The following is an 8,880-nucleotide window of genomic DNA, read 5'->3' as shown; positions in this document are numbered from 1 at the left end:
TATCAAATTCCACTGGAAATGTTGAAGGAATGGGGAGGTGACAAATGCAATAGCCTATAGCTACCACAAGAGGCCAGCATGTGTCCACAGTCGATCTCCATGTCAGTAAGAATAGTGAGTGGCAAGTAAATACATTCATGAACTTCTGCATAACAAAGAATGGGTAAATTGTGGAAAATAGTGTGTTTATTCTGCCAATAAGCACTATAAGAATATACATGTCTTTGATTTCCTTTTGTGGATAAACCTATGGAACTTATTGATTTAACAGAAGAAATGTAACAGTCAGAATATAAAATAGCTCTTACAATTTCACATGTACCATAGAGTCACCATGACAGCCGGTCAGTTTGATTGTTCAATAAAATTAGTACATTTTATACAATGTCATCATATTTAAATTATACTTATAACAGTCTAACTTCAACACAAAAACAAAACATGAGCTATCCTCGATTGGGTTTGGTGCCAGCAACAATTTGGGACTCGATAGTACAATTTTGCAATCTTCGACAATATATTTTCACAATCTTTGGTACACATTTGATCTCTGAAAGACTCTGACCAGGTAAAGTATAATCATTATAGTGCATTCATTGACACATCAAAACAATGCAACAATAGCCTAAGGCAAAAAAATTTAAAGGTCTATTTTTTTTTTTAACACATCGCCGATGCAGTAAGAAGTGATTACACAGCAGAAGCAGGCATGACACCACCGAACAACCGATGACATTGCTGTGAGGTGCAACATTTTAGCTCTGACTGACCACAGCAGGCAAATCAGACAGCTGAGCCAGATTCAGCCACGAGCAGGGCAGACAGAGCTGAGGCATCTAACAGCACTACAACTACAGTGTTGGATGCCCAGGCTTCCCTCACGTTGAAGTGTAAGCCTGAGACAGTACAAGGTTGTTGTTTTTTTACCTGATAGCATTGGATGCCCAGTATCTGACTGGCTAAGACACCAGTAGAAAGACAATGACAATGTCTGGTTTCCAGTTTAGTTAAAGGGAGTAGTGGCAGCGAATTAAACGCAGCACTATAATAGTCATCTCCAAAATGCATCACTGTACATGTGTCGGAGGCTTAGTGAGCAATAGAACCATGGTATATTTATCAAGAGAAATTAACTAAGTTAGATGGTAGTGCTAGAGATGACATGTCTACCAAACAAGAAGCATGTTCACGAGTATAACAAAGGCCAATGAAATCCCTAAATTGCTTTTGATGCATAAGGCTACTGTTGGTGAGATTACATCCCTTAATATGACACAGTCAGTACTTCTCTCCCATCTCCACTTGCCTGCCTCTGTGTGTGTGTGTGTGTGTGTCTTCCATGCTTTCTTCATTCAATCCTGCATGTAAGACTAAACCAAGCATCTCTCAAACATTACTGATGTCCTCCTGTGATGGCCCATTACGCTCGTCCTCAGGCAGTGTGAACCGGATGGCTCGGCTTTTCTCCCAACCCCTCCTGATACGACTCAGCCGGAGAGCCACGCACGGCAGGGACAGAGCCAGCCTCCCCAGCAGCACAGCCAGCGGCAGGGCCAGCACCAGCAAGAAGGTGGGAGGGAGGTAGAAGCGATACTGCTCCGGGTCCAAGCCCCGGTCCCAGCCGTAGGTCAGCGTGTGGAGGGTGGCCATCAACAGGGCCATGTAGCCCAGTCTGGACTGGAGGGGAGAAAGAGAGAGGACCATGATAATTAATAACTTTGAGTTGAACTGAATCTGGGTGATAGCCAGCTTCAGATGTACTCACAACAAATTAATTTGGTTTGAAATCCAGCATTTTCATTCAATACAATGTCAGGTCATGAGATCTGATGGCCAATTTCAAATTAAATAATAAAAAGTAACAATAACGAGGCTATATACAGGGGTACAGATTATCGAATCAGTGTGCGGGGGTACAGATTTATTTGTACATGTAGGTAGGGGTGAAGTGACTATGCATAGATGATAAACAGCGAGTAGCAGCAGTGTACAAAAATGGAGAGGGGGATCAATGTAATAGTCTGGTGGCCATTTGATTCATTGTTCAGCAGTCTTATGGCTTGGGGGTAGAAGCTGTTAAGGAGCCTTTTGGTCCTAGACCTGGCGCTCCGGTATCGCTTGAAAATGTCAGTTTAGACACTTTTAGCCCCGCGGCTTCGTGAATGTTGACCTGTTTAAAGGTCTTGCTCACATCGGCTACCGAGAGCGTTATCACACAGTCATCCAGAACAGCTTGTGCTGTGCATGTATGTGTTGCTTGCCTCAAAGCTACCGAGAGCGTTATCACACAGTCATCCAGAACAGCTTGTGCTCTCGTGCATGCTTCAGTGTTGCTTGCCTCGAAGCGAGCATAAAAGGCATTTAGCTCATCTGGAAGGCTCGCGTCACTGGGCAGCTCGCTTCTGGGTTTCCCTTTGTAGTCCCTAATAGTTTTCAAGCCCTGCCACATCCGACGAGTGTCAGAGCCGGTGTAGCAGGATTCAATCTTAATCCTGTATTGATGCTTTGCTTGTTTGATGGTTCGTCTGAGGGCATAGCGGGATTTCTTATAGGCGTCCGGATTAGTGTCACACTCCTTGAAAGCGGCAGCTCTAACCTTTAGCTCGATGCGGAATTTGCCTGTAATCCATGGCTTCTGGTTGGGATATGTACATACGGTCACTGTGGGGATGATGTCTTCGATGCACTTATGGATGAAGCCGATGACTGAGGCGGTATACTCCTCAATGTCATTGGATGAATCCTGGAACATATTCCAGTCTGTGCTAGCAAAACAGTCCTGTAGCGTAGCATCCGCGTAATCTGAACACTTCAGTATTGAGCGAGTCACTGGTACTTCCTGCTTTAGTTTTTGCTTGTAAGCAGGAATCAGGAGGATAGAATTATGGTCGGATTTGCCAAATGGAGGGCGGGGGAGAGCTTTGTATGCATCTCGGTCTGTGGAGTAAAGGTGGTCTAGAGTTATTTTCTTCTGGTTAAGTTTGCCTGCATTAAAAGTCCCCGGCCACTAGGAGAGCCACTTCTGGGTGAATATTATATTTTATATTAAACGTTAAAATACACTTACAAACTCTTGAAATTATTATAATCCCCCCCCAATACATTGCCAATCAAACCCCTTTATGAAAGACTAAATGCAAATGAAGTTGGCCTACCCAGATGTACAGAACACCTGGGAGATGATTGTTGACCTTTGAACCTTCTACATAACCTTTTAGTAACTCAACATCTTAGTGAGGTGAAAGGAAGTGGTGATTTGAGTGGTATATTATATGTGCAGTATATTAGCTCATCATGGAAGCACGAGTGTAGTAAAGAGGCCCAAGGGAACAGTATGACCTACAAGCTCAACATTTGTCCTTAATGAGCCCCTGTAGTCAGCGTGTGTGTGTGTGTGTGTGTCTGTGTCCGTGTGTGTTCCCTCTAATTATTAGCACAGTACAGGGCACTACAGAGAGCAGCTGAATTATAATTACCCTTGACAGGTGGGAAGGTTCAGTCGTGACTCACCCATTTCATCCTCATCCCTAAATATACACGGAACAAAAATATAAACGCAGCATGTAAAGTGCTGGTCCTGAGCTGAAATAGAAATGTCCAGAAAATGTCCATACACTAAAAAAAGTGTATTTCTCTCAAATGTTGTGCACAAATTTGTTTACATTCTGTTTAGTGAGCATTTCTCCTTTGCCAAGATAATCCATCCACCTGACAGGTGTGGCATATCAAGAAGCTGATTAAACAGCTTGATCATTACACAGGTTCACCTTATGCTAGGGACAATAAAAGGCCACTTTAAAATGAGCAGTTTTGTCACACAACACAATGCCACAGATGTCTCAAGTTGAGGGAGCGTGCAATTGGCATGCTGACTGAAGGAATGTCCACCAGAGCTGTTTCCAGATAATTGAATCTTCATTTCTATACCATAAACTGCCTCCTTAGTCGTTTTAAAGAATTTGGCAGTACGTCCAACCGGCCTCACAACCGCAGACCACGTGTAACCACACCAGCCCAGAACCTCCACACCTGTCTTCTTTAACTGCGGGATCGTCTGAGGGGGGTGCATCTGCCTGTAATAAAGCCCTTTTGTGAAGAAAAACTCATTCTGATTGGCTGGGCCTGGCTCCCCAATGGGTGGGCCTGGCTGCTAAGTGGGTGGGTCTACGCCCTCTAAGGCCCACCCATGGTTGCACTGCTGCCCAGTCATGTGAAATCCATAGATTAGGGCCTAATTAATTTATTTCAATTGACTGATTTCCTTATGAGAACTAACTCAGTAAAATCTTTGAAATTGTTGCATGTTGCGTTTATATTTTTGTACAGTATACGCGTGTATTACTTAAAATACTTAATGTATCTAATTTTACCAATAATTATACAAGGCTCTGTTAAGAGTCAGTGCGAGTTAACAGTTCCTAATACCAGCCTAACTCACTTAAAGCGATGGCCGTCTGTCGTCAGCACTACGAATCAGCTGGACTGAACTCACTACACTGTCTGGCTGGCAGCAAGCTTAAGGGACTGCAGGACTGTAATCTTGATGGAGAATAATGCTCAAATGTTTTACTGCGGCTTCGGGCTGTAGGCAGACAGGCCATTCTGACAGGCCAAGCAGAACCCAGGCCTTTTATCACACGAACTAGCAGCATGTGACTAATCTGGCGCCGACTGGATCAGCTTAGCATACATATGAAGGGAAAGTTCTAAATGCTCCAAAGGAGGACAAATCCCTGGAAAATGGAACCATAACAGTAAAGTTCCCCCTTTATGAATTCCGCAGCATGCGAGGAGAAGAGTTGACACACAGCTCAGAGGTTGTCTTTCTACAGTAGGCTACAATGTTAAATTTGTTTTGCCAGTCTTTGACTGCTTCATTGAACTACTGCTCATGTACACAGAAAAGGTGTCTGTGCAAATGCGCTGACCTGTACGAAGCTGAACTCCCTCCAGTTGAGCGAATTGCCCACAGTGGGCAGTGAGGAGATAGCCAGCAGAGAGAGAAGGCCCAGGGCCAGGATGCCTATAGACAGATACAGCTCCATCCTCCACACCTCCTCCTCTACCCACGAGTCTTCCTGGCCTAACTTCACCTGCACAGTAAACACACATTGTTGCTTACTGCAATGTCAAGTGGTTACACTATGAATAAGCCATTACAAATGTTTTACCATATTGAAAACGTTCTAAATGCTGATGTAATGTAATGTTTTTAATGCTTTAGAACTATACTATTTATAATAGCAAGACTAATTCATTAATAGTATGTAGGCTAAACTATTTATAAATAGTTTACTGATGCTTTTCTCACCTGTTTGAAGGCAGCGTTGAGCAGATTGTAGCGAGCAGACCTGCGCATGGGCAAACACAGGCTGTAGACGGCGTGCAGCGCCGCGCAGAGGAAGGCACAGAGGCCCAACTGCTTCCGCTGCTGCAGCCAGCGATCCAACCAGTTGGGGAAACGCCTGTACTTGGTGCCCCACGACAGCTGCAGGAAGGCAGCCACAAGGCCGGGCAGGTAGACCAGAGCCAGGGTCACCAAGGCCACCGAGGGGAGTGTCACGTTTACCATCTCCACCGGAATTTTGTAGAATTTGCTCTTCCCTGCCGTGGCATACGGGTGGACGACGTCACGAAGAAAGTTGTAGGCGTAGAAGAAGAAGAAGAGGCCGAGGGTAGAGAGACATGGGACGCGCCACGAGGGGAAGAGGTACAGGGGGGTGTTCTCTATCTCCTGGGCAGAGGAGAGGCGGCCCGTGTCAACAGGGATGAAGCCCAGACTGCGGCAGATCTGGAGTACAGTGCTCTTGGCCTTACTACTGTCACTGCAAATCAGCACCTGGATAGTAAAGAGGCGAGTGTCACAGAAGAGTGTCAGGGAAGGGAATCTTCACCAAGGAGAACCCAACTGAAGAGACAATACTTTACCAATAGCCTACATCACATAGTTTAGCTACAATAACACCATATGACCAACACCTGTGATAATATGGTTGCAACATGAGAATATGTGAAACATGTAACATTAAATAAACTGTGGACATTGTCCGGTTTAGAGCAAAAGACTATAAAACAGTACATCCAAATGTAATTCAGAGTAGTAATGTCTGTCTGTCTTCTCTGGCACTGTTGTGTGTGTAGAGGACTTAGGCTTTACCTGTCTGCTGCCGTCCCTTGGCCCCGTCTGCAGGCTCCAGGCCGAGATCACATTGAAGGCCTTCACCACACTGCTCTCTGGGAAGATATTGGCCAGCTGCTCCGCGTAGGACTGCTTATCCCTTTTGATCTTAGTACCATTACTAACATCCACCAGAGTCTTCCCCACTAGCGGCTCCCTCAGCCCAGCCAGGGTGGAGTAGTGCTCGGGGAAGAGGGCTACGAACACCAGGTCAGCCTGGGTGGCAGCCTGGTGCTGGGTGGTCACCTCAGCCTCCTCGGGAAAGAGGGAGGCACAGCGCTTGGGGTTGCGGCTGCCCACTACCACCCGGTACCCAGAGGCTACCAGTCTGGTGGCTAAAGAGCGGGAAAAGTCACCTGTGCCCAGGATGCCAACCAAGGGGGTACCTGGATCAGAAATTGAGGTTTTGAGGTGTCTGGGGCTGGCACCACCAAGTATAAGAGGCTTCTTCATCTCCTCCTGGGGCATCCTGTCCTGAGCTGAAAAGAAAATGAAAGGTCGCTAACATTGTTAAATGTCTATCAATAGACAATTGTGTCTGTGCAGCATTCAATGTAAAGATGATTTTGTTATTGACACTGATTAACACTGATGTAACGTTGATTCAACTGGCAAACTAGCTAACGTAAACTCACCCCATTCCGTACAAATGTGCGCAACCGCAACATTCAAACGAGGCTACAAAGGAAACTAATGGGACTGTAGCGATTTTGTTGACTTCAAAATCGGGGGTGTGAACTACGTTTCTATTCAAGCGTTGATCGACATGGTAATGGCTCTTTAGTATTGGAGAAAAGTTGAAAAAAAAACGGTCCCTCCGTTACATCATGTCGTAACGTACAGCACGCATAAAGAAACTAGTTCTGTATTACAATCACTCTCCACCAGGTGTAGCACTTCTCTCATCATTTAAAAACAAGAAATTGACAGTGACGGGGGTAAGGGGGGATACCTAGTCATTTTTTGCATCATCATTCTCAAAGCCACTGTTTACTTCTAAGATCACCTTACCACCGCCCTAAAAACCAGATTCGACACAAACCTTCAAATAGGTATGTAATGACACATTATATAAACTCTTTGTAGTGTTTTATTTACATTTTATAGTTGATAAGGTTATAAATTGCACAGATAGAGTGGAAAAAAAGGCAATTTTCCCACACAACATCTCTCCTTCTCACTATCACGCATTAATTTCGGTTCCCCACCCGCCATTTTTAAAAAGACCCTAAGCATTGCCTGCTTGAATTATGCATAAACGGGCAGCGTTTAGGTCATGTAATTGATTCTGTTGGAAAGGGGAGAAATTGTGCTTTACAGCGGTATTGACATTACAGTTGATCTGGAAGTATTATGTTTTGGGCGAGCTAAAATAAGGGCAATTGTACGGACCAAGGCGATGTACGAGTTTACGTGAATTTACGTTAGCTAATGCAACCTGCTTAAAACTGCTATAACTAACTAGCTAGCGAACTTGTTACTAGCTATACATCCTTTATTTGTGCACACCTCAATACTTAGACATTGAGGTATTGAAGCCAGGGCTGCGCATATTGATATTCTAGCTAGCTAACGTTACTCCTACTCAAAGGAGAGCGAACGCTAAGTTACTTAGCTATAGCTAACAGTTAGCTAGCTAGCTGTGCAGGCTAACGTTACCTACCTGTTATTGCTTGGTTGAAAGCAATGCTTGCTAGCTAACTTTTTGCTACAAAATAAAGAACACGGAACTACCAACTCTTTTCGACAAACTTGGCCAACTTCTAAAAATGTCCTATTTCTACTTTAACTAGCTAGCTACAGCAAAACAGTGGCCACAAATTATTGTTGAATTCGTGTTGTTTGGCTCACCTTTCTCGACGTCTGTGTATTTATGTCTTGCGCTCAGAAATCCGTCCCCGCCCCAACTGCCCCCTCTGTGTGAAGAAGATAAGTTCTTCCCCAAACTGACATGAGAGTTGGCCTACAATAGGCTAGGACTGGCCATTCAGTTAACAGTATACGTAATTCCTATCAAGAAGACAGCAGTCAACCCATAATTAACATGGTTCGAAAAGCTCTGACTCGTATGTAAAATTGATTGCAGTGTCTGTGGGTATTTAGGATTTTTCTTTCAAGATGTTCTCTGTGGTGCATTCATTTTACATTGGATGTTTGACTTGTGTTGATGAATAAGTATATGAGAAGCTTATTTTCCATGGGGATCTTAAATGCTGCTGTTTTAAAAGTCAGCCCTGGGATTTACTGTAAATTAAAAACATAGGCCCACTAAAAGTAAAAGGGAGATTTGACTGCAGGTCAGAAGCTGTCAGCACTTGTCTGCCTTTGCCAACTGTAGAAGGTTAAATGTATCCTTCAGGCTTACATGGTTTCGTCTGTCTCTCTCTCTACTCACAACCTACATTTGTCCATTTTCTATCCATTTGTAAATGATGGATTTTGATGATAATTGATTAACATATTTGACCTATGACTATGACCTATGATGGACATTTTTTTTTTTTTTTCCACCTTTATTTAACCAGGTAGGCTAGTTGAGAACAAGTTCTCATTTGCAACTGCGACCTGGCCAAGATAAAGCATAGCAGTGTGAACAGACAACAGAGTTACACATGGAGTAAACAATTAACAAGTCAATAACACAGTAGAAAAAAAAAAAAAAATGGGCAGTCTATATACAATGTGTGCAAAAGGTAGGCGAA

General features: G+C 44.0%; 1 protein-coding gene across 3 annotated transcripts; it reads right to left on the bottom strand.

Moving 5' to 3' along the window:
* Positions 1-164: 164 nt before the first annotated feature.
* On the bottom strand, positions 165-8,137 carry LOC115129728 (metalloreductase STEAP3-like). Of its 3 annotated transcripts, XM_029660395.2 has the most exons (6): positions 8,030-8,137; positions 6,158-6,657; positions 5,312-5,839; positions 4,929-5,093; positions 3,477-3,527; positions 1,589-1,677 (listed from the first exon to the last, which is right to left on the bottom strand). In XM_029660395.2, exons 2-5 carry the CDS (start codon positions 6,644-6,646, stop codon positions 3,522-3,524), a joined length of 1,188 nt encoding a protein of 395 aa, XP_029516255.1. In that variant the 5' UTR covers positions 6,647-6,657; positions 8,030-8,137; the 3' UTR covers positions 1,589-1,677; positions 3,477-3,521. The 3 variants fall into 3 exon arrangements, with proteins under 3 accessions (XP_029516253.1, XP_029516254.1, XP_029516255.1); XM_029660393.2 differs by lacking the exon at positions 3,477-3,527 and having other exon boundaries at positions 165-1,677; positions 8,030-8,128; XM_029660394.2 differs by lacking the exons at positions 3,477-3,527; positions 8,030-8,137 and adding an exon at positions 7,842-8,020 and having other exon boundaries at positions 165-1,677.
* Between the last annotated feature and the right edge of the window lie 743 nt (positions 8,138-8,880).

This window comes from Oncorhynchus nerka, linkage group LG5, assembly GCF_034236695.1.
Source record: "Oncorhynchus nerka isolate Pitt River linkage group LG5, Oner_Uvic_2.0, whole genome shotgun sequence".
Classification (NCBI taxonomy): domain Eukaryota; kingdom Metazoa; phylum Chordata; class Actinopteri; order Salmoniformes; family Salmonidae; genus Oncorhynchus; species Oncorhynchus nerka.
Note: the sequence above shows the minus strand (reverse complement) of the source record. Positions and strands in the feature narration are given on the sequence as shown.

Coding starts and splice junctions, on each gene's coding strand:
- LOC115129728 (XM_029660393.2), bottom strand. CDS start 6,646: ATGCCCCAGGAGGAGATGAAGAAGCCTCTTATACTTGGTGGTGCCAGC. Junction 5,840..6,157: donor CAAGGGACGGCAGCAGACAG/GTAAAGCCTAAG, acceptor TTTACTATCCAG/GTGCTGATTTGCAGTGACAG. Junction 5,094..5,311: donor TCAACGCTGCCTTCAAACAG/GTGAGAAAAGCA, acceptor TTTACTGTGCAG/GTGAAGTTAGGCCAGGAAGA.